Source organism: Pollicipes pollicipes, unplaced genomic scaffold (assembly GCF_011947565.3).
Source record: "Pollicipes pollicipes isolate AB1234 unplaced genomic scaffold, Ppol_2.1 Scaffold_3718;HRSCAF=4362_pilon_pilon_pilon, whole genome shotgun sequence".
Taxonomy (NCBI): Eukaryota; Metazoa; Arthropoda; class Thecostraca; order Pollicipedomorpha; family Pollicipedidae; genus Pollicipes; species Pollicipes pollicipes.
In genome coordinates, this window is record NW_023596361.1 from 85,671 (window position 1) to 108,692 (window position 23,022).

At 50.8% G+C, this 23,022-nt stretch overlaps 1 protein-coding gene across 1 annotated transcript; it reads right to left on the minus strand.

Moving 5' to 3' along the window:
* Nucleotides 1-1,815: 1,815 nt before the first annotated feature.
* On the minus strand, nucleotides 1,816-23,022 carry LOC119092956 (prolyl 3-hydroxylase 2-like). The gene is made up of 13 exons (XM_037215852.1): nucleotides 22,732-23,022; nucleotides 20,191-20,334; nucleotides 19,436-19,616; nucleotides 17,336-17,461; nucleotides 16,836-16,971; nucleotides 15,816-15,917; nucleotides 7,680-7,814; nucleotides 7,119-7,326; nucleotides 6,406-6,498; nucleotides 5,816-5,963; nucleotides 3,852-4,051; nucleotides 3,409-3,595; nucleotides 1,816-2,751 (listed from the first exon to the last, which is right to left on the minus strand). Exons 1-13 carry the CDS (start codon nucleotides 22,918-22,920, stop codon nucleotides 2,684-2,686), a joined length of 1,917 nt encoding a protein of 638 aa, XP_037071747.1. The 5' UTR covers nucleotides 22,921-23,022; the 3' UTR covers nucleotides 1,816-2,683.

Consider the following 23,022-nt stretch of genomic DNA (forward strand, 5'->3'; position numbering starts at 1 on the left):
TCTGGCGAGGCCCCCTGCCAGCGAACTGGCAAGGCACGTCATTTGTAAATTGATGCCTTAACCGATCTCGCTAAATCTCTGACTAACGCATCTGACGGACGAACGTTTAGATGTAGATCTGTTCGTAAGATTTCCAAAGTCGTCCGGCACCATGTTCCATTTTATTGTGGTATACATTATGAAAACAGCGATATTATCACCCCGACTTTTCCAGTCGAAGCACGCTTATCTTAGTTCAAATCTAACGATGATCTCAACTGTTTAAGTACTTTGGCCCACACGCAAGCATCAAGTCATGAGGCAAGCGTGGGTGCTTTTTGGCTTAGGTATAAGTACTTGTTGCAAAAGAGAATGCGCGTCGTAAGGTACTTCGTTTCAAGTTGCTGGTTACTTATTACGTAACCTAACGGTTATGTCTGACCAGTTATCCGTGGGTACACAACTAACAGGCTGTGACGGGTGACATTAAAAATACCAACGTCAATGAACAGATGCAAAAGTTAGCTGTAAAAAGGCCTCCTACACATATAATGTGCGGGAAGGTCAAATAGTCAGCGGTCCGCTATGTTGTAAGCCTCAGAAGGGTTTCGTCAGCCTTATAAGCCTCATGTTTTTTATACGTTTCGCTCAGCAGAAGTCGCAGTGTCAACAGCGTTCCTATGTTAGCAAGCGGGTCCGGGTCACGTGGGAATGAGGCGCCCGACTGCGACATGGAGTACTCCGAAGACTGCAATACTCATGATACGCGCTAGTTCCAGAAAGAATATCGTCAGTTCTTCCGGGGACAAGGGTCCGTTGACAAGATTCGCTAGTTGGATCGTGGAGTTTGGCCCAACTGCGGCCTGTAGGTGCCAGCTGGAAAGTATTTAAGGCTTATGACTTATAGTATGCTCCTGAATGTCCGAATGAAAATGAACCTACGGTCCTTTTTTCTTAAGTCTGCTTATTATATTAATCTGCGAAGCTGTGAACATAATGATTCGTGGAAGTTGATAAAAGCTGGTCAACATGTGGTGAATAGCTTTTGGTCACTGCAACCAAAATTGACATGTTCGGAGGGCATTACATACTGGCCGCGCTTTGGAATTTCCCAGAGCCGGCCGCAGACTTGCGAAAGGTTTTACAGACCCGAGTACTTAACAATACCACGGTGATTCGTTTCGAAGCCGCAATTTCGTTTAGAGGTGCAATGCAACCCGTGTAGTAGGGTTCAAAGTCCAGCCCCAGGTGAAAGGGCCTCTGGCCCACACTTCGGTTCCCCAGGCGCCGCGCAGCAGTTGGCAACAGAAAGTGGCCAGATGTCCGCAGTTCTACGTGGCCGTTGGAAATCGCCTCTTACGGCCAGTCAGGGTAGTCCGCAGAAGAACTGGCTAACATATGTACCGCGGGTCGGTGACCGATCATCAGCGCAGTGCCCTGCGCCGCAGAGCGCAACTATAGCACAAGCCCTTCTGAAACCGCGCCGTGTAGACATACGGGGAGCATCAGCCCAATCGTAGCTCAAGGTTTTGATTTTAAGTCGTTGCTGCATGCATGACTGTGTACAGAAGCTTGCAATGACTGTCACAGCTAACATTTTCCACGAAAAACATTTTGGGGCATAGCAGGGCGAAGTTTCTTGCATATCATTTTAATCGCATCTTTGGAATTAACGTATTTTTACGTGTCGTGAAATTAACGTATTTCTGTTTTTAACAGTCGGCGTCTATTCATATGCGTTTGAATACACATATGAAACTGATACCGGAAACGTACGCCCGCCCGAAACGCCCGCCCCCCCCCCCCCAAACTTTAGTACGCCCCTGGATGACTAGGACAAAATGATGGCATCGTAAAATATACTAAAATACTAGGATGCTGGCAGTAACCCAGCATCCTAGCACATTTTACGGTTTGTATGCGATGCGGGTGAGGAACAGTGTGAGATAACGTTTTACTTTATAAAACTCTAACTTTAGGACCATGATCCCAGCATAGTTGTGGGATAATCTCCCTGACGCGATTGGTGGGGTTAGGTGGCACCTCCCACCGGTGGGCGGGCAACCGACCGTCGGATGTCCCGCTCTCCGCCGCGACCAGCACCAGGGCCCCGGCCACCAGCTAGTCACTCATCCAGTCTGCGATGTCGTCGTTCCCCTTTGCCTGGTTTATACTATCTCACAGCCGACGTTTACTCTTGGCACTAAAAAAGCATTCCTCCGAGAAATTCGCGAGTTCGTTAACCACACTACCACTGACCCCTGGCACAATATTGAAGCTCGTAACGATCATATGCCAGAACTGGAGCACGAACAAAATACGTGAAGATAACAATCAACAAACACATATTTAAACAACACCAAAGACCATCCGTAGCAAATAGGACGAATGAAAACAATGGAAGGGGTCATCTAAAGTTTAGACGAAAACCGTAGAACACTGTACCCAAACACACAGCCGGCAGCCGTAATCGATTTTCCCGCTTCCTGTCGCCCCTCCACCAACTCAAACCCGTTCAATAAACAGATCACAGTTGTTTGGCTCGCGCCTGCCCACACAGGGAAGCCCAGCGGCCTCGGTAGGAGGAAGCTGTCTGCTGGCCGGGATACCAGGCCAGCCAGCCTGTCTGGGCAGTACGCAGCGTCCAGTACAGAAGGCCAGTACGTCCGCCGTGTTGCCTCGTGGCCTCTTTCAGTAGCGATCTCTAGTGGCCCAGCATTTTGTCCACCTTCTTGAATTTGGCGTCCAGTCCGGAAACCATGTTCTTCACCGCTGCCAGAACACGACGTAACTCAAGGCGAGGTCTAGCTGCCTGTGTTTGTGAAACCGATGCTCAACGGTCAGTAATTCGCGTTGCGATTTTCGCGATTTGTGCACATTCACAAGACCGGAAATCCGCTTGTTTTCTCCTAGTCAAGACAACACGCCGCGCTTTTAGTAGAGATCGAAGAAAGGCACGGCACCATGGCGGTGTGGGCTCTACCGTGGCAAACATATCTCGTCCTCTCCACCATTTCTTTTTGTCCATTTACCTTTTGAGTGCTGCAGTGCAGCGCTTACTCAGCGCATACGATACGGTATATTCTCATTTTACTCGGAATATACTCTTAACAAGCATGGTCGATGCGGAAAAGCACTTTGGCGGGCAGGTATATCAGTAGGACTCTTGCTGCGCAGCAAGGCAAAGCGTGCTTGGAGGGAATGTTTTTGTTTTTTTTGTAGTTAGCCACGTCCTCCGTGCTCTGTCCGTCAGGGAGACGACATAGATTTCGTGATGAAGGCCACGTAGTGAAATTCGTGCCCATCATGCTCGGCTCATGCAGTAAGACCTACATTCTCCGGTCGCGAAATAATACCCATGTCTAATTTAGCCGGACCAGGCAACACGGTCACACACGTCATGATCGGGTCATTCCGCGGGACTCGCACCTGCCATGCTGGGGTCGTGCAGGTACAGCTCGGCGACCATCTTCTCGTCCTCGCGCTGCGCGGCCGTCTCAGTGTACCACATGGCCAGGGCGTAGCGGGTGCCGGCCGTGACGGCCAGTACGCCGTGCGGGTTTTCCGTGCCAGCCGAGAAGCCCACCAGTCTGCCGCAGTGCGCGCGCACGCGCACCTGGCGCCGCCGCGAGGAGGTGCTGGGTCAGTGGGACAGCTCACCGGCGCTGCACTGCGACGGCTGGGCGGACAGCTATGCCTGTAGATTGGGCGTGAAGATTCACCCCACATCCTAGAGCTGGGTACGCTGGGGCGGAATGCTTTGCGGCGACAACGGGGGAGACGTATGCACAGCCGATGCGAAGGGGTTGGCACCACATTTCTAAAATCTAGCAGTCTCGTCCAAAACTGTTTGATCGTGCAGCGACACTCACCACTGGCTTTCTATCGATCAGATCCCTGGCGAATACAAACTCGCCGCCTTTGAAGTTGTCGTTCAGGTAGAGGATGGCACTGTAGTGGCGGTGAATGTAAGCGCCCTTGCCTCGCGAGCACGTTCCGTTGTCGAATAATAAACAGTTGTCCACGTGGATTGGATGGCTCAGATCAGAGGCTGGACGTTTCTGTCCCAGACCTGCCAAAAAGCATATTGGTTTCAGCGGTGGTACCTCAGTGGTCGATACAGCATGATACTCAGGCTGCCTTAAAGGGAATGTTCCACATTTGAAGATATTGAAGCAATCATCAGATGTGATAGAAGAAACTCATTTTTTACTACCCTTATGCACTCTAACTTCTCTTATGCACTGGTGCACTCTTATGTGGAAAATACTGTTCAAAACAACACAATTTTTTTGTTAAGAAAGCATCATTCTCAATACGACACACTCTTTTGTTACGTCATTGTTCATTGCACAACACTGATTGGGAGCCAATCGACGGTCATCAACAGAGCCAATTGGGAGCCAATCAACAGCCCTATCACTATTCTTTATTCCAGCCCCTTAGGACTATGCCGACTTCCCCAATTTCAACAAAACGTATATCACGTTTCTCAGTCATTTTGAGCCCTGGGGAGGCACAGTTAACCATATTTGTTGGATCACGGAGACCACTAAAAGAAACAAAAAGCGCTGTTAAACACGAGGACCTACTAAAACCTGGAAACTTACTTTTTGCTGGTGAGACAGCTTTTTGTGATTGGGCTGGTTTAAATCGTGAAGAGCCACAGTTATTGTTACAAGTAGTTCGCCTTGTAATTAGCTACTGTGCATCAAAAACTGTGATAAAGTTGGTCAACGAAGTTATAATGCTTCGCAGCTGTATGGGCAGATATTGAGATGGATGTGGTTTTCCACGGACCACGGATTCCACGGAAGTCAAGTGGGCCTCTGGATGCCTAGGTCACCTAGTTCACGCCGGTCTGGTTTCTTGAACAGGGACTTCCACTAAAATTGCATATGCCCTAGTTTCGGACCCGTGCCTCTGCAGGCGTGCAAGGAGCGATGCTGACATCTAAAGGAGTCCCAGCTTGAAAGCAGTTGAGACGCACAGTTCCTGTGGATATGGAAAGGCCTCAGTTCCTGGATTTAACCTGAATGTACTGCCGGCCAATGGGCAAGAGAGTATTTTAGCTTGTTTACTTTAGGCATCCCAGGAACCTGTTTCATTTTGTTTTGCAGTTCTTAGCTTGCCTTTTTACCGTTTTATATGTAATTGGAGAGGCCAAAGGGCAACAAGCTCTCCTTTTCTCTGTAATTTATGTGGTTTTTATGCCTTTTGGCTTTCACCCCCGATGATTTTATGTTTGACTTTCATCTTTTGACTATTCAACATTCCACTTTTCGTCATTTCACTTGCTATCCTTTTCCATTTCTGCCTATTCGACTTTTTGCACATGACTTATCTTTTTCAGTTCCTGCTATTTGATTTGTTGTTCCTTTGACCTTTACTGCTTAACTTTTATGCATTTCATGTATGTCTACCATGACTTTTTGCCGTTTGACTTCATCACGTTTGACTCTTTAACCCCTCACTTCATGGTTTTTGACTTCGTGTCCGTTTACGTTCGCCGAGCTTTTACTGTTGTCACATCCCAGCAATCATTGTGGTGCCTTGCTTTTATTTGACTAACGAGTGTACAATGTGGTGGCCTGAATCATGCCCGTGCGGCTTTTACGAGGGATCGACATCCTGTCCATGTAACGCTTTTGCCCCAGCCCGTCACACTTGTCAATAAATTAGACACTCGTACGTGACAATCGAGGCCGCTTCGGTCGCGCGCTGCAGTGACACGCTACCACCAAGCGAAAAGGTCTGTTGATAGGTCGCCGTGATGAGAAAAAGGCGCATCAAGGCACAGAGAGCGTGCGGGCACCTTCTGGTGGCCAGCACTCACCGGGCAGGTACGTCCTGCCCACCAGGTGTGTGTAGGACGAGTGGAGCTCGACCACGCCGAACTGCCGGGCCACGAACAGCCTCGCCGCGTCCGCCACGTCCATCAGGAAGCGCAGACTGTTCCGCGACGCCTCGTCTCGTGCCACCTTCTGAAGCCGGGCGCGGTCAAATGTCAGACCGGAGCGGATCGTGGTCAGCGGTGCGGCCTGGCCTTTCGTGGTTCCAGCGATCACTGCTTAGAGGGCATCATGACGGCACCACATGTTTCCGGAGGGGGCGGTAGCATATTCGGATGTGCTCAGGTGGAGCGTGGACGCGGCATCGGGTATAATTAGTTTAACTAGCAGGTTAATGCTATCGCACTTATCAAAATATTTCCTTAAGGCGCTAGCAAAGCCCAGTTTTTAATGGGATATTTCAGATTTTGTTTCAATAAAATGTGACAGTTTAAAAATGTATTTGCTGATAGGTAATATTTAAAATTCACAGAGTGCAATGTATGTTAGTGCCATTATGCGATGAGGCAAAGAGGAACGTAAAAATGAGAACGATGCGATTCCAATAAACGAAACGGTTCTGTGGATAGCTCACCACGACAAGGCGGCCGAACGACAGACCGCGAAACTCTTCAAACGGAGTGTGCGGTACCCTCTGGCGGTATCCGTCGCCCGCCACTCCCGCTGCCTGCAAGAGCGGAACACTGCAAACCGCTTGCTGTGTGTCGGAACCGTTTACACGTACAACAAGGAGGGCTTTGAGCAGAATTCATCGATACAAGCCCGAGCCAGGGTAAACTCACGTATTTGAGAGTTTCTTAATGCGGGCTCATGTTTACGTGGAAGACAATTAGCTGTTCGTTGGAACTATTGAGGCATTTCAACACCACTGGAGTAACGTGACCAAGAGAGACCACGTGGGCCATGCTACCCCGCTCGAGTCAAGACGTTTACGTTAGCTATCGATGGATTTCGTGGGGATGGTGTTTAAAGTCACAGGAGGTTGAGAAAACATGACATCGCCCTCCTGTTCTCCTCCGAAAAAACTATGGCTACCTGCCTGACAGGATCATTCTGCCTTAGCGCTTATTCCTCGTGTATACCTTGTGCAGAACAAATGAAGACTACACTCGTGCGCGTCAATAACTTTCATATCCCCTGATCCTCACACGTGTCTGGCCTTGGCCGAAAACGTTGCTCGTTTCGCCTGTTGCCACAGTCATTTGCGTTTGCATCTGACAGACAGCTGAGCCTCGATCTGTGTCCGCGCGTGCAACTAGAACATGAACCGAGCGGACTATCGCTGACCTGCAGGATGTCGATCAGCCGGCGGCAGTCGCGTGACGTCAGCATGCCGTCGGCCACAAACCGATGTTCGCCGCGCAGCTCGGCGGGGCCGCTGGTCACGTGGGTCCTCTCGAGCCAGGCGCCGAGTGGGCGCCACGGCGGACCGGCCAGCACCCGGTCATGCAGCTCCAGCAACCGGTTGTTCACCAAACGGGCCGACCGCTTCGCACTGGTGTCAGCGGTGGGATTGGTCTGAGGGTCGGCTTGACTTGTCACCAGGTCTGGAGCTGGTTCATGACCTGGGCTGATCTCAGCGGCATGTCTAGTCTTAGTTTTTGGACGTAACTCGATGCTCTCTGCGTCTAGCTTCCTGTCAGGTTCATCTCTAACTGCTGGCCTAGGCTCTGGATTTGGCTTTTTGTCCCGATCCGATCTGTCAGGGGATTCCGTACTAACCGCATGGTTCAAATCAGTCGGGCTGCTTGAGTCCGAAGTGATCGCGTGGTCTGGATCGCTGTCAGGATCTGGAATGATCTCAGGGTCTGAATCTAACTCCTCATTCCGGATGGGGCCCGGGTCTACGCTTGCGGCATGCCGGGCTTCCACATCCTCGGTCGCATCGGCCGCCGGTTCTGCGCGAGCGTCGCGGTCAGCCGTCGGCTGGCTGTCCGAGCTGGCCTGCTGGTCCGTCCTGGGCGGTAATCTCGCACCAGTCTCCTGTTGGCGCAGGCAGAGAGACGCGCACATGTCACGGCCACGGCAGCGAACCGAACGTCCTCTTGCGCTGAGAGAGCCGCCTCACGAGGCCGTGCGCCACTCCGTGGCCAGCGCTATGCTGTTGGTGTGTGGAATGTGCGGTGGGAAATCAGCCACACCGATAGTTTTCTGTCCCAAAAAGCACGCACCAGCACAGCCGGACATGCAACAAAAAACGTCAGCAATGGGTGTATCACGACGAATGCCTGGCAGTGCGGGTGGTTTATTGTGTTACTTTGTGATGCGTGAAGACTGGAGTGTCCAGTGTGCGGCGTGGTGCATGGAACCAAGCTTGTTTTCCATGCATTTGTTGTATCTCACCGGAGATCAATTCCATGCCAGAAATAGACTACGTTTTAGGTCCAGATAGAATCCAGTTGACTCACCGCAGCCCGAGTCGCGATAGTTTTTTGGTCTGGCCATTCACTCTGCTCCCAGGGACATTACTGAAAACTTCTCTCACAAACCGGCAGGCAGGGAAACACCATGACGCTGCAGCCCCAATGTATGCTGTACGACGTGGGCAGCTTCAATGGAATGCGAACGGTACAGTATCAATCGATGTATTACAGCACGCTTGACGCAAAGCGCCTGACAAGAAGTGACCGTTTTGACAGAGACGGGAACATTTTGAAAACATATAGAAAGCATGCCTAAGATGCTACGTGCAGACCCGAAGATTCTCTTTCATTTCGACTGAGAAACGCTCACAGTTGTGGTAGCTGCTCCGATTAGGTACTTTCGTAACAAGCCCCGGCACATGCGGCACAGGCAATAAGTGGATGAAGCACTTTGTGCTGTCCGGTGAACAGCTCCAAATACTGCCCCTGACGCTAAATGCTCCACTGCCTGGCAGTCATGGCTTTGCAAATGCAGTATAACTTGAGTGAGCCTTCCACATTTGTATGGGGTTTTGAACTGAAACAGACATTTCAAAGATCATTCGGTGCAGTTCACAGTCCTGGGATCTAATGTAAGGTTCTTAGTTCTACAAACCTACAACACCCCAGCTTCTGAGTTACACGCCCGCAAAGCTTTGCAGACTATTTTTGTGCAGAATATTACAAGGCCATTCAGGCATGCATGACGCCACACCAACTTCATCCAAATCCTGTCACCCTATAGGCGATGCAACATTCAAGGCCAAGAAGCATATTATCGGGAAATGGCTGCAAGCGCCTGAGGAATCTTCCCCTTGCGATAACCAAGCATGTAAAGATAAGTTAACATCTTAAATGCACGAATAAAAATGCAAGAACACCACGAGACAAGGTAAAAACCAGTACATAACGATATATGGCTCAGTGAACACTTCCAGTAACGCCACTGCCATCTTTCAATAAGTTGAAGTACTACCTGTGAGTGCTAGGGTGGCAATTTCGCACGCCTAGTTTGGCAGCACCTCGACGTCATACATCACTTTCAAAAACGCAATCAAATTGACGTATTGAAAAGCATATCTACTAAAAGGAGAGATTGTGTTGTCTACAGACAGAGCATACAGATATAGCAGTCTTTTCCACTTAAAAGTATATCAATAGTTTAAATTGAGCTTATTTCATCACATCTAACACTTGGTTTAATATCTTCGAATGTGGAACATTCCCTTTAAAGGCCATGAATTTCCGTTGAAACCGAATGTTGCATATTTCACGATATTGAGGTTAGCATCAGGTATGGTGAAATAAACTAACTTATAACGATTAGTATGCTTTTAAGTGGAAAATTGCTCTTAACAACACAATTTCGATGTTTAATAAATATGCTCCTCAATACGTCATTGATTGCGTCCTGAAACATTTGTAAGACAGCACTCACTTGTAGCTCTGCAATCTCCCGACAGGTTGCCCGCGGCGGAGCTGGCTGTGTGCTGAACCAAACATTGCTCGGCGCTTGTGTTTCAGCCATCTTCCTCAAGGATTGTCATCTTTTTCGATTACTCATTGGCTATCGCTAAGTACCACAGGCGCAGAGCCGACGCCACGAGGCCTATGGAGACTGCAACGCCCGACGTCGAGACCCGTTGCTGCGACTTACGAGCTTTTTATTTACGAGCTTTTTTACGAGCTATTTACGAGCTACGAGCTATATATGCAGCTTTACGGGCTGCAACCATTTTACATAGTTTTTATCGGTAATCCACTCTGACCGAATTTTGAACATTTCAGGACCTGCAATCTACGTTCAGAGAGTCTTCAATATCTGCGATGAACACAGAATAGCATGGAACTGGGGTGTATGTGACAATTATTGGACCACCTGCGGCGATCAGGGATATTGTTGCATCAGTGAGGGTTCTTGTGCTGATTGGGGGTCAAATGTGCGGGTCAGAAGGCTTCCCGTGTTAGGGAAGGGAACAATGTGACATGGTATATCCTCCTAATGATCTCCGAGTCGACCAGGAGACCCCGCCGAGTGTCGTCACAATGATAGTCAGAAGGCACGTCGCGATGGGACAGAATGGCCCTTCAGCCCTTCACCAAAAATGATAATGTGCCCCTGGTGTTCTGCTCGAGGGGCCCACTGCTCGGAAAGGAGTGAGGGGTCTCTATCAAGTAGAGTGGGGTCTCATTAATGTTGAATAGAGAGTGTCGAAATGATTTTTTAAAAAATCAAAAAAGGCAATCCCATATTTATCTGAGAACGTACACTTATTCAAAATGGATAAGTGAAACAGATTACACCAAAAGATTTGAGAACATGCCCGTCCGCAACCTCGAGGGCAAGGACAGCGATGGCCTGGGTTGCAGCTGCCGTAAAGCCGAACGGCGTCGGCCACTGCAAGTGCCACCAGACGCGGGCAACGTATTGAGCTCTCTTCAGGACAGATTAATAGTTACAGGAACACGAAAAATAAACACAAAATAATAAAATAAAAAACTCTTAAACGTCCACCTCCAGACTGCAGCCCCACTTTGAGGTGGTTTGAAGGCCAATTCATTCCTATCATTAGTTTACAAATTGCACACGTGAAATATGGGCCCAGACTGCCTTCCATATTCAAGATTTAATGTATGAAGCGCTCATAGGTACTTCTTTCAGAAGCGTCATCATTTTCGTCCACCCATTAACCACATCGCAGCGTTAGCTACTAGACCGACACTGCGCGGCATTCGGAGACTGCAACGCCTGGCGTCGAGGTTCTGATTGCCAAGATTTGCGATTGCGCATGCTCAAAACTTCGTTACATAGCCTGTGTCACTAATCGATTTGAGTGTCTAAAGGGAATTACTTCAGAGGCGTCACTATTTTCATCCACCTTGGCATGTGACTTAACAAGTGTATTGATATGGCTTGGCCGTGCCAAACACTTTGTTGACCACTCAATCTTCGATCAAAGTTTCATCTCCAAATTTCGATCAAACATGGCGATCCACAATCTACCCTCACGATGTCTTTAATGTCTGTGGAATCCAAATAAACAATTTTGACAAAGCTTCTGATTTGTATCGGTTTTGAAAAAGTCCACTTAACTATTGTAAATCAAGGGCGTCAGTAATTTATTTCATGCGGTCGTTTGGCGCATGATGTTTGCAGGGTACATATGGACTTCCAAATGCAAACAGAATTGATCTCATGGTAGCTGGGGTTTCTGTTCTGGTTGTAAGGTAAAAATAAGAACAAAACGAAGAAAACTGTATCCCTTGTTAACAACTAAACTATATCTAAGGATTTTGGGGGGTTACCATAAGAGGGCCCTTTGCCAACTCTGTGTCCCCCTTGGCAAGACTCTGGTTACGTCCCCGCTTTTATACAAAGGCAGATCAAGTTGCCTGCGTTGCATGGTGGAAATTAAATATCCGTTGGACCAATTCATACCTAAAACAGGCAGCTTCGCAGGGGGCTTTTTCTGGGGTGGTGTGGTGTAAAGGAAGACAACTGGGAAAAAGATATTGTTGCAGTTGTCCACCATATGTTTTACACACGATTTAGCAGCAATGCTGTTCCAGAAATATGCAACAAAGCAGCCATACGATCAGTTCGCAGTCGTTCATGCGGGAGACAGCCGGGCCAGGGTAGTGGCCGCCGACGGCGGACGGAAGCAGAGCCCAGATAAGGAATATATGATAGGTCTTTCATTCTGTAGCTTGGTTTTTAAATAATTTTCAGTTTATGGCTTTTGTCACGTTGCTTTGGCAGTTTCAAGCTTCCGAATTTGCTTCCGACTAAAATGCTGTGATAAGTCTTGCACTGTGAGCCATCGATTCACGTTCAATATGCTCACCAGCCTAACTTCAGGCCGTATTTTGGTATCCACCCTGTGGAGGCAGATGCTAATCAATGCCCCAAAACGTCTATCCGCTCGTGAAGTTTCGCCTCCCCATACTGAAATGGCCGCATAATCTTGGGAATCTGAATAGCCTTATTTGCCGGATGACATAGATGAGTCGAAAGGGCAAGATTGTGCACTAGTGAGAAGCAGCTCTAGATGCATATCTAGCATAGCAGCTATGACATTTGAATAAAGAGCGATAATAACCTCCATTTCTACACCTACCCCCGGCCATCGGGCTTGATTACCAGAAGAAGTTCCTGAAGTACGCCCTGAGCTTGGCCCTCACGTTCTGAAACATTCTAACGCCTATGCAATGAACGGTTACCACATCTGAAAATCGTGCTTACACACGCCGGATATGAACAACTCGACAATTCTAGCTTTATGGACCTTGAATACTGCATGGCCAGTGAAATGGCAGGATGTAAATGGTGTTATCATGACATCATGAATGCCTTGGTAACCTTGAAATAGTCGGCACAAAATAGTCTTCACATCTTTGAATGAGTGTAGCTCAACAACTGAAGAGTTTTAAGTCTTAAGAATAGCAGGGCTCTGAACTGACCTAAATGATCTTCAAGGTGGCCATTTCAGCTCAAAGCACTATACAAACAGGGACCGCTGCCTTTAAAGGGAGTGTGTCCAAAGTTTTCGGCTTTCTCAAAACACGCCTAGGGGGAATTTGGAATTATGTATGGTTCATTTTGGTTGCTAAATGTGCATTTGGGTCTTGCAACAGTTTTTGTTTATTCATTTTTATCGATCCCATTGATGGCTCTGCGTGAACAAGAACAATCCTGAAAGATAAACCAATCAGCGGGCAGGAAAGGACGAACACGCTGGCTTCTATGTTGCGAGTAACTGTGCGCTAGAAACTCGGCCATTGTTTTGGTTGGTAAGCAACGAAGAGCAATCAGATTTTCCTCGAGCCTGGTGCAGCCGATTAACGCGACACAATACTTGTTCCTCATCTAAGTATATAGTAGGCCGACATGAATTGGTGTGTATCAACTGACCAGCCTTGCCATACGTCTAAACTCGTACACTCGCAACCCTCAGCTGATTGTAAACAAAAAACAACATAATCGCCGCCATCCCCCGTTCGCAAGCTGCTGTCAGCGCTGATAATCGACATCCTCGAAAAGCCATTAAGCAGAGTTAACGATACCTTCCCAATGATGTCGACGTGTTAGGTAGCGAACGTTGCTTGGGGGCTACCGGATAACTTTGTTCTTCCATACAAACCAAATAAAATTTGGGGCTACAGCATTATGTCGTCAGTGGAGGCAAATTTGTAGAAACCAGCGACACCAAAATTTGTAAATCAAAATTCCATACCATCCTATGCGCACAGTCAAAATTCCTAACTTGACTAGGCACACTCGGCTTAACGCAAACATATACTATATGTGGCAGCAATCTCCGCTGTGTGACGAGATGCATGACAACGGCATCATCTCCAGTGACTCCTCATGAACACTTCTAAATTGTATTAATCAGCTGTTCACAAGTGTTTCTCAAGCGTCCATTCAGTAACACTGCACAATAGGCATAAACTCATCTGTTCCGTGTCAGTTTGAATCGCATCATGTCTTACAATTTTTTAGACGTCGTACAACACTGATCCGGTGGAAAGATGCATTTGCATATGGTGAGAATGTGGTCAGCCAAGATAAAAATATACGCCGTGCGTACCATTTATCGCGTGTCTTTCCAGGGTTTCTCAAACCCTTTTTAGACGCAGTGTCGCTGCACCCTAACCGAACGCCCGGGCGATACACTGACTTACAATGTCACAAAATACTCCTAAGATAAATGCCTGGTATGCTGACAAAGCGGCGTCAAGAGGTTATATACTGTCAGCATGCACCCTTGCTCAACCGCGCCCAAGAACTGCGTAGACAACGATGCACCTGCAACGACGCAAACTGGCGCAAAGAGCGGACAACAGTCGATGGAGGACAACACGTTGGACAAACGTTAGCAAACGGCACATGCTTTGCGAAAAACCCGGACAGCACGACCGTGTCTCCGAGCTGCGGCCCAGCTGTAGAGGGCCAGACAGCGGCAGGAGGACGTCGAAGTTCGCGACAGCCCGGACCACGCGTCAGCAGCGAATATAGGGATGGTATGGCGGTGCGAGTGGCGGCAGTGTTGTCAATGGCGATGCTGTCTGGTAACAGAGTAGCGGCCTGATCTGAGCGTCTCCTCCTCCGCGGGGAAGGGAGCGCACACGGCCGCCAGCGCTGCCACCGCAGCCCCGTGTCGGTGGACCGCTCTACACCTGGTACGAGATCCGTATATTCAGCCGCATTAGTCAGGATTCGCCCAGCTCCTGAAAGCACCGGAACGGACTGTCAATGTTGACTGCAGTCTGAGGCGGCCCGCGCAGCGACGCAGCGGCATGTTCTGGACAATGACGCCATGAACTGGCGCCGGAGCAAGAGCGACGTGCTGCAACGCCAACGTGCTGCGATCTTTCTTTTAATTTGATGACAACTTTAGTTTGCAGGTTGATAACTCAAGAGCGCTTGTGTAGTGTGTAGTGAATATCACAGGCTTTTTATATTCGTAGTATATGTGCACATATTTTTGGCACACAGAATGGTGAGAGGGCGAAGTCTGCAACCATGTGGCGCTCCAATAATGTTTTTTTTTTATTTAATCTGCTATCGGCAGAGATGGGTCGAGCTCAACTAACCCCAGCTACAGGGCAGTAAAAACTACATCTTTCTTTTCGCAGGGCCACACCTTTGCATTGGCGGTGCTAAGTCCCCACAGTCTGGGGCGACGCCACGGACTTCAAGGGGACAGGATCTTCAAGGGGGGGGGGGTGGCTCCTGGACAGTTAATTATTCACGGAGCGGTGGGGGGGGGGGGGGGGGCATCGAGGACATATACTCCTTTATCAAGCAGTTGCATAATATCCAAGTAAATAAATGTCCACAATTTTAAAAAGGGGAGTGGGGTTCTTCAAGTTATCCAAGCAAAAATGATCTCGATAGCCTAAAACAGGTTATGATTCACAAACGTATCTCCCGTTCCAGAACAAGGTGCATCTGATTCACGAGGCGGGCGTCCAGATCCAGCCAAGGGGCCACGCTATCGCAAAACAGGGTATCCCGGTTCGGAACCGCGGCCATCTGATGCATGAAAAGGGCCCCAGCTCCAGAAATGCGGGCCTGAATATAGATATTGCCTCCTAGCCCGCAACAGGGCCTCGTAGTTTATAGCCAGCAAAGCCAACAAAGAGCGAACAAGCCAAGCCAAGCCAACAAAACCATAGCAAAACATTGTGCCTTGTGGTCTAGAGCATGACCTACTTTTTCATAAAGGTCACCTGATAATCCAAAAAACGGGACTCTTAATGTAGAAAATGATCTGAGTCAGATTGTTTATTCTCTAGCCCACTTATAGGGGCGTCCTTGATCTGAGCCTTGGTAATCTACGTTACGTTACAACGCCTTTAGTTTGGGGAAATGGGGTCTCCCAATTTCTTGTTTTGGGGGATTTACTCTTCCCTCTGCCTGCCGGTAGAGGAGGAGGGGCAATGGCCCCATTTGTCCCCCCTCCCCCTGTTGCGCCGCCCCTGCCCACAGTGCAGCCAGGTTACCAGCGCAAGATCACCGAAGCATGCATAGAAATACCAGCACCAGGCTTTCCCGCGCCAAAGAAGCGTTTCTCACCCCTTTCTTTTTGCTGGCATCGTCACTGAACCGGAAGTTATCCAGGATGTAACGATCCAGCTTCTTTTCCCGTTCTCTTCGCTTCGCAAACTCAACAATGTCCTGTGGACGCGAGGAAAGTCAGCGTATTATCTTAGGAAAGAACTCCTTAGGCCCGCCATTTGACAAAGTACGGTAGGTATCAGAATCGCACTTGACAGCACCCATACCCTACTGATTGAACTAACAATCCAGGCTATTTCACCAACCAGATGCAGTCATACGACTTCGGTTGCCATTGCGTTGTCCTCCTTCTGCTGCCCTCATCCCCCACATGAAGGTGGTTTAGAGTGGAACTCGCCCAATCTACGTGTTCTGCAAACTTCTTCGTCTTTTTCTCATGCCAGTCACTACCAATGGCTGAATGGTCATAGCCCCATCATACCCACACGCACGCACGCACGCACACACGCACGCACGCACGCACGCATGTATGCATGCATGCACGCACACACGCACGCACGCACCACACACACACACACACACACACACACACACACACACACACACACACACACACACACACACACACCACACACACCCACACACATCATATATATCTATATATATATATTATTATATATATATATTCTCTCTCTCTCTCTCTCTCTCTCTTCTCTCTCTCTCTTCTTTTCTCTCTCTTTCTTTCTTTCTTTCTTTTCTTCTCTCTCTCTCTCTCTCTCTCTCTCCTCTCTCTTTCTCTCCTCTCTCTCCTCTCTCTCTCTCTCTCTCTCTCTCTCTCTCTCTCTCTCTCTCTCTCTCTCTCTCTCTCTCTCTCTCTCTCTCTCTCTCTCTCTCTCTCTCTCTCTCTCTCTCTCTCTCTCTCGTGATCTAATCCAGGAGACTAAACGGAATTTTTTTCTTCAAGAAGCCAGTGATGATTGTTCCCAGTTGTTGACATCACAATGACGATTGCTTGTCCCCAAGCGCCCCCGCGGTACGTACTTCCTTTGGGATAGATTGCTGCTCGCCATAGCTCACCGGTCTGGGGACGAAAAGCTTTCGTCCACTCCGTCCTCCTTTAGGTAGAGCCGCTTGTTGCCCAGCATGTCTTCGTCCTCTGGCCTGAACAGTAGGTAGCTGGCCACGCTGCTACACGCCTCGGGTAAACGATTTTCTGAAAAAAACAATGGTCCAATGTGAAGCGCACTTACTGCTAAGGCTGTCTCGATGTAGCGTATTCTGTTGCTGAGGCTTAAAATATGAATGTTAACCAGAAATGATGTTCTTCCTTTACTACTAATCCCACTCGAGAGAAACTCATAACGAAATCACACACGAGAAGTTCGTCATGTCGCGAGTCCATATCATGGATCATCAATAGATCTTTCGAACAATCCTCCCTCAGCTAACGTGAGGCACGTTCATCGCCAACATGTTCTCACACTTCACATTGCCATGGCGCCACATTCCAGCGATTCACAAGCGCGAGTGTTGACTTCACGCCTCTCGTTCTAAGTCCCGATAAGACGCCGACTCACGCTTGAAGTAGGCGAACTGAAGATAGTGGAAGTGGGACTCGAGGTAGTCTGTCAGCTGATTCCCGTTCACTTTAGACAGCTGGTCCTGGCATCGTATCTTGCATCGTAGCACGTACGCGAAATGGTCTGAAAACAGCCACACAGGACTTAAATCACGCAAGTGAAAGCTTTTGGCCCACTGTCGGGCTCCAAGTATCGAACACGAAACCTGCGACGCATTTCCCATTTTGCCTGGCATCTTCCTTTTTATGGTGAGCTGTCTTCATAAGGTGATAAGTTAGTAAAATGTTGTTCATAGCATGGCAAGGCAAACACGGAAATCGGGTGCACACGGTGTCACAGGCACGGGGGAGACACAGGAGGCACTGTCCCTCCCCCCTCCCCCCTTTGGTACCGAGGCGCCGAAAGGCCCCTCAGGACCGACGATAAGGGTCCGAGGGGCTGGCCATAGGTAGCACTAGGGTTCTTGGCCATAGGGGCCTGACCCTCAAATGCTAGTCAGGTGGCCCTTTGCACCGGTTGGAGCCCCTGAGTCGATGCGGGCACCTATGTCAGCCGGTCACCACCAGTACCGAACAGTCGGCTCGGCGCCGGTCTGGGCCTCACAGCCCATTACCCAAGCGGGAACAAAACTGGATCCCGCGATCTACGTCGGTCAAGTCCCCTGAGTCAGTGGGAGGCCCTGGTTCGGCTAGGGGTCCCACAGTGCCTAACAGGATGTTGTGTTGGGAAGGGTTTCCGAGTGGGCCAAGGGGTAGTGTTCGAGGGAGCTAGAAGAGGAACCCGACGGGCACTTCGGGATCGACGATCAAAGGCTCAATTGAAAGAATGAGCGGCCTGAAGAGCTGGCTGTAGGTCACATTTAGGACTCCTAACCATAGGGCCGTGACCTGACTTGTCAGAGGGCTTCTTACACCGATAGGAGACCGCCGGGACAGTGCAGGCCCCTATTGCGGCCAGAAACTACTAACACCAAACACGCGACTCTGGGGCCATCTCAACCCTGGGGACTCATTTCCAACCAGGGACAAGACCGGGGCACGCGACTTACCTTTATTGGGGCTCGTGCAAAAATGAGGGACCCTTTGCCAGTCAGTGACTCACAGTGCCTTACAGGGGCCCCTGCGTCAGCTAGGAGTCCCGGACTCCCGAGTCGGCTTGGGGAACATTTGCTGCACGAGGACTAGACCCGAACGCCAGAGGGTCCCTTGCGCAGGTCGAGGCACTCTGACAATGAAATATTACATACAAGCTTATAATAAGAGGACATAATGAGGCAGCGAAAGGGCCCTGTCTCAGCCAGGACCTCCAGCACAAATAGGGGGCGCTCCACCCCATTTCAGCCAAGGTCCCGTCAAGCCGAACTGGAGTCTCTGTGCCAATTTTTTGGGCCACCTGCGGCGCTAAGAGATCTTGTTGCGTCAATGAGGGCTCCTGCATCGATCTGCAGCCTACTGCCCAGACCAGAGGGCGTCTCGCGTCGGGGAAGGGACCAGTGACCAGTGTATGATGCATCCAGATCGAACAGGAAACCCCGCCCCGTGTCCCTAGAATGGTAGACGGTAGGCAGCCCGCGCTGGGATGGGATAGCCTTTCAGGCCTTGACCGGGCGCGCTAGTGTGCCCCTTAGTGTTGCACCCACCGGGCCCCTTTCCCAGAAAGGACCCCTTTCCCGAAAAGAGATAACGGGCTTCATTAGTGCTTAACAGTGGATGAGAATGAGATCAAGTTTAAAAAAGACGGCCAGCCCGTGCTTCCCGGAGAACGAGCGTCCACTCTACCACTCATAGCTCATGAAATTCATAACTCATGAAAAGTTGAAATGTGGATAAAAACCTTCAAAATGGTTGCATTTACTGTGCAGCGCCAAGGGCTAGTTAACTGTTTTCCAGAACTGGAGAACCAACTGGCAGGTGATACAAAACTTGGGGCCCCCCCCCCCCCCCTATCATGAGGTACCAATGACTCCCGGTTCCTACATCGCTGCCTTGCTGGTCGTCCCTCTCCCCAACCCCACCATCTCTTCGTCACCGCCACCACCAGCCCAGAGCCGCCGTCCCCAGCCATTTCCATCCCTCTGCTCCCTCAGCGCCCACTCACTGGCCACGTTGGCCACGAAGTCGGGATTGAAGCCCTGCGGGAAGTGGCGCTCGCAAAGCGTGCGGCAGCGCTGTTCGGCCTCCAGATAGCTGTCGAGCGCATCCTCCATGAAGCGCACCACCTGCTCGAAGCGGCCCGACTCGTAGGCGTCGTTGCCCCGTAGGTACAGCTCTGTGTGCTCCTGGAGGCACGTGCGAGCCACGGTCAGACCGAGACGGAACCTGGACGATGGCCAACGCCGCACTGTGCTCGGCAAGCACAAAACGCGACGCCAGGGGTTTGCAAACTCGCAGTGCCTACCATCCTGAGTATCTGTTTTCTTTCCTTTTTTGACGCGTGATGGAGACTCCATAGATATTGCCAAAACTGAACAATTGTTAGTGTCGCGCTCGTTCCCGTATATCGCGGTCCTGGACGACACCCGAGCCACGACACAGTGTCGGAAATGGAAACATGAGTAGCAGTAAAAATGTTTTGTCTACACACACACACACACACACACACACACACACACACACACACACACACACCACACACACACACACACACACACACACACACACACACACACACACGCACGCACGCACGCACGCACGCACGCACACGCGCACGCACGCACGCACGCACGCACGCACGCACGCACGCACACACACACACACACACACACACACACACACACACACACACACACACACACACACACATTTCACGTTTCATCGTGGTTGCTTCAACGGAGTGGGGAAACTGTAACCAACCTGTCTCTCCATGCTGACGATGTTGGCGTTGTCAACCTCGTCCATGGTGGTATAGTACTTAAAGTTCTCGCGCATGATCTCGCTATTCGGAGAGTGCTGAAGAACAGTGAACACCGCATCGGCCGCTTTCTGTACCTCGCCGGTCTGAAACACATGACACGACATGAATAAGACAGAGACGCTACTTATACGACATGAAAAGACATGGGGCAGAACCGTTGTGTATCCGATGTGTTCCGTGGTCCACCTCTCGCGTACTACAACGTCTTGTTTTGTCAAATAGCATGGTCACATGGCTGCGATGCCTCTTCTCTTTCGTGCGAAAGCATAATGACTTCTTGAGGAGCCCATGCTCTTGGACCAACCACTTGTTATAGCGGCTTTCGGTAAAAGAAGACGACACGATAATAACGAATCAACAGCACGAGTGTGCGGCTGAAGTCGCACAGGAGCAGTCACGACTCGCTCTTGGTCGCCATCCAACACGGATCATCGGCTAAGACCGTTCAGAGATGCCACTAATACGCATTGTTGTGTGTAGGACCACCATTCGAATAACAGGCACTCATAGTTGCACGCATAATTAACGGGGCTTAACTTCAAGGCCACGCACTTCAACGAACTTCCATTGGGGTTGTCTTTGTCCATTGATACCTAGCTATATTGCCTGGCCGCCGTGTGTAGCGCACGTTCATACCAGTTTCAGCACGTCGCAATGTTTTGAACAGCACAGATCCGTGTCACAAAGGTAGCTGTGTACAGATGTGCGTGTTATGGAGGTAGCTGTGTTCACAGTTGCGTGCTATGGAGGTAGCTGTGTACACAGGTGCGTGCTACGGAGGTAGCTGCCTATACATAATAGATCAGCGTTACGTGCGCACCACACACACACACACACACACACACACACACACACACACCACACACACACACCACACACACACACACCACACACACACACACGCGCAGCGCGCGCGCGCGCAGCGCGCGCACGCACGCACGCACGCACGCACGCACGCACGCACGCACGCACGCACGCACGCACGCACGCACGCACGCACGCACGCACACACACACACATCACCGACTGGTGAGACGCCCTGCTGAATGTCGGTAGCACATGCCATGATTTCGAATAGCACCAGAACAGCATGTGTCAGCATCTCAGTTCGCCCGGTCTTCCAGCACCCATCCACACACGTGTGGTTCCGCAGCGTATGTGTGGCCAGTTGCATGCTCTGCTGCTAGTGCTGTGAGCTTTGCGAATCCTGCCCTCTGATTCACGTGTCCACCCGGGCACCGGCTGGAGGGCCGTCTCCGGCTGACCCGCGCGGCGTGCAGGGGCCGCCTCGCCGACCATCGGCCTGCAGACCGGGCGCAACGGAGACTCGGTGTTCCGGTCCCCGGGCCAGGGCCCCGGCTGAGCTGACAATGAGTCGTACGCAGGGGGATGAGAGGCCTTAAAGGCGTCCCTGACGTGCGACAGGGGCTGGTTCGGGATTTGTTGCCTGGTGTCTCACGGGTTTTCAAGCTGCAGTCCGCCGGCAGGGTGCGACGTCAGTGATTTTATCAGCTACGTACACCGTGTAATAGACCAGACTTAACTGCACCTCCTTCCTGTTAAGCTTTCGCCATAGTGCTCTGCAGCCTAAATGGGACCTCACGGCCAGACTTTTGGGGTCAGAGTTCATGCAACAAGCGATGCTCAGCGTGGCACTGTAACCGAGAAATATGTCCAATGAAAAGGTTCCGACTAAATCTTCATCAACAAAAGTTTCGCTCGTCCGGCGAAAAAAAACACGCTCAACACGCGTCTTCCGGCCTTTGGGGGCTTCCGGGCTCAATCCGTCCATTTCAGTCCAGTCTCACCACAGACACGACGTAGGGGGGGGGGGGGGCGGGAGCGTGCCCCTTGAGCCAAGAGGCCTACGCCTACTATTGGGTTGTTTGCAGGGAATCGGTTCAATTTCGCAGGAGGTCGGACAAAATTCGACATTTGCCACTCAGCCTGAGGGGAACGTCGGCTACGCGCCTGTTTCAGCTGTGCACACAGTCGGCGGGTCCTGGCCTTCCAGGCCGTCGGCCGCCGGTGTCATGTCCCGCGGGCGGCCCGCTCGCTCCGCCTGCCCGCCACGGAAATAAACAGATGACCGCCACCGTGCCCTGGCCTCCCCACCGCGGGCGGGACGGGGGCGGGGGCAGGCAAGCGCGGCGGTGCAGGCTGCAGACACGTCGCTCCCGCGGCGGCCAGCCAGATGTGGCCCACGTGCGCCGGCGCGGCAGGATGACGCCAGCCGGCTGACTGCACTGACGAGACGGGGGCGTTTCTAGCCCACGGGGCGGATGATGCCACAGACAGGGACCGAAAATCTTCAGGACACGTTTGTGCGTGATTCAATGAATGATTTTGCGTGGCCAGTGATTCTGCGTGACACAAACTCCGACACATTGTCCCACTGCTCGACATCCCAGCGCGTTCTTCACGAACCGACCGGGTAAGCGGGGTGCACGTTCCATGCTAGACCCGAGAGTTGCACCTGCCTTGTAGTAGCAAAGCTGCAGGTACTCGTAAGGCTTGCGGGTGCGGAACTCCTCGTCGGCCCAGGCCGAGTCGTAGAACTCCTGCAGGTGGTTGCCGAGCCGCTGCCGCTGACACTGCACCAGGCAGCGGGTCTGGCGGATGAGCCGCTCGAATACGCGCAGCTCGTCCGGCTGCTGGTCGTCTAACATGAGCGTCTCCCGGCCGGCCTCCTCCCGGCACCGGTCGCGGCAGTCCAGCAGCAGCTGCTCGTACGCTCGCTGGCTCTGCAGCGCCTCCAGCAAACAGGTTCA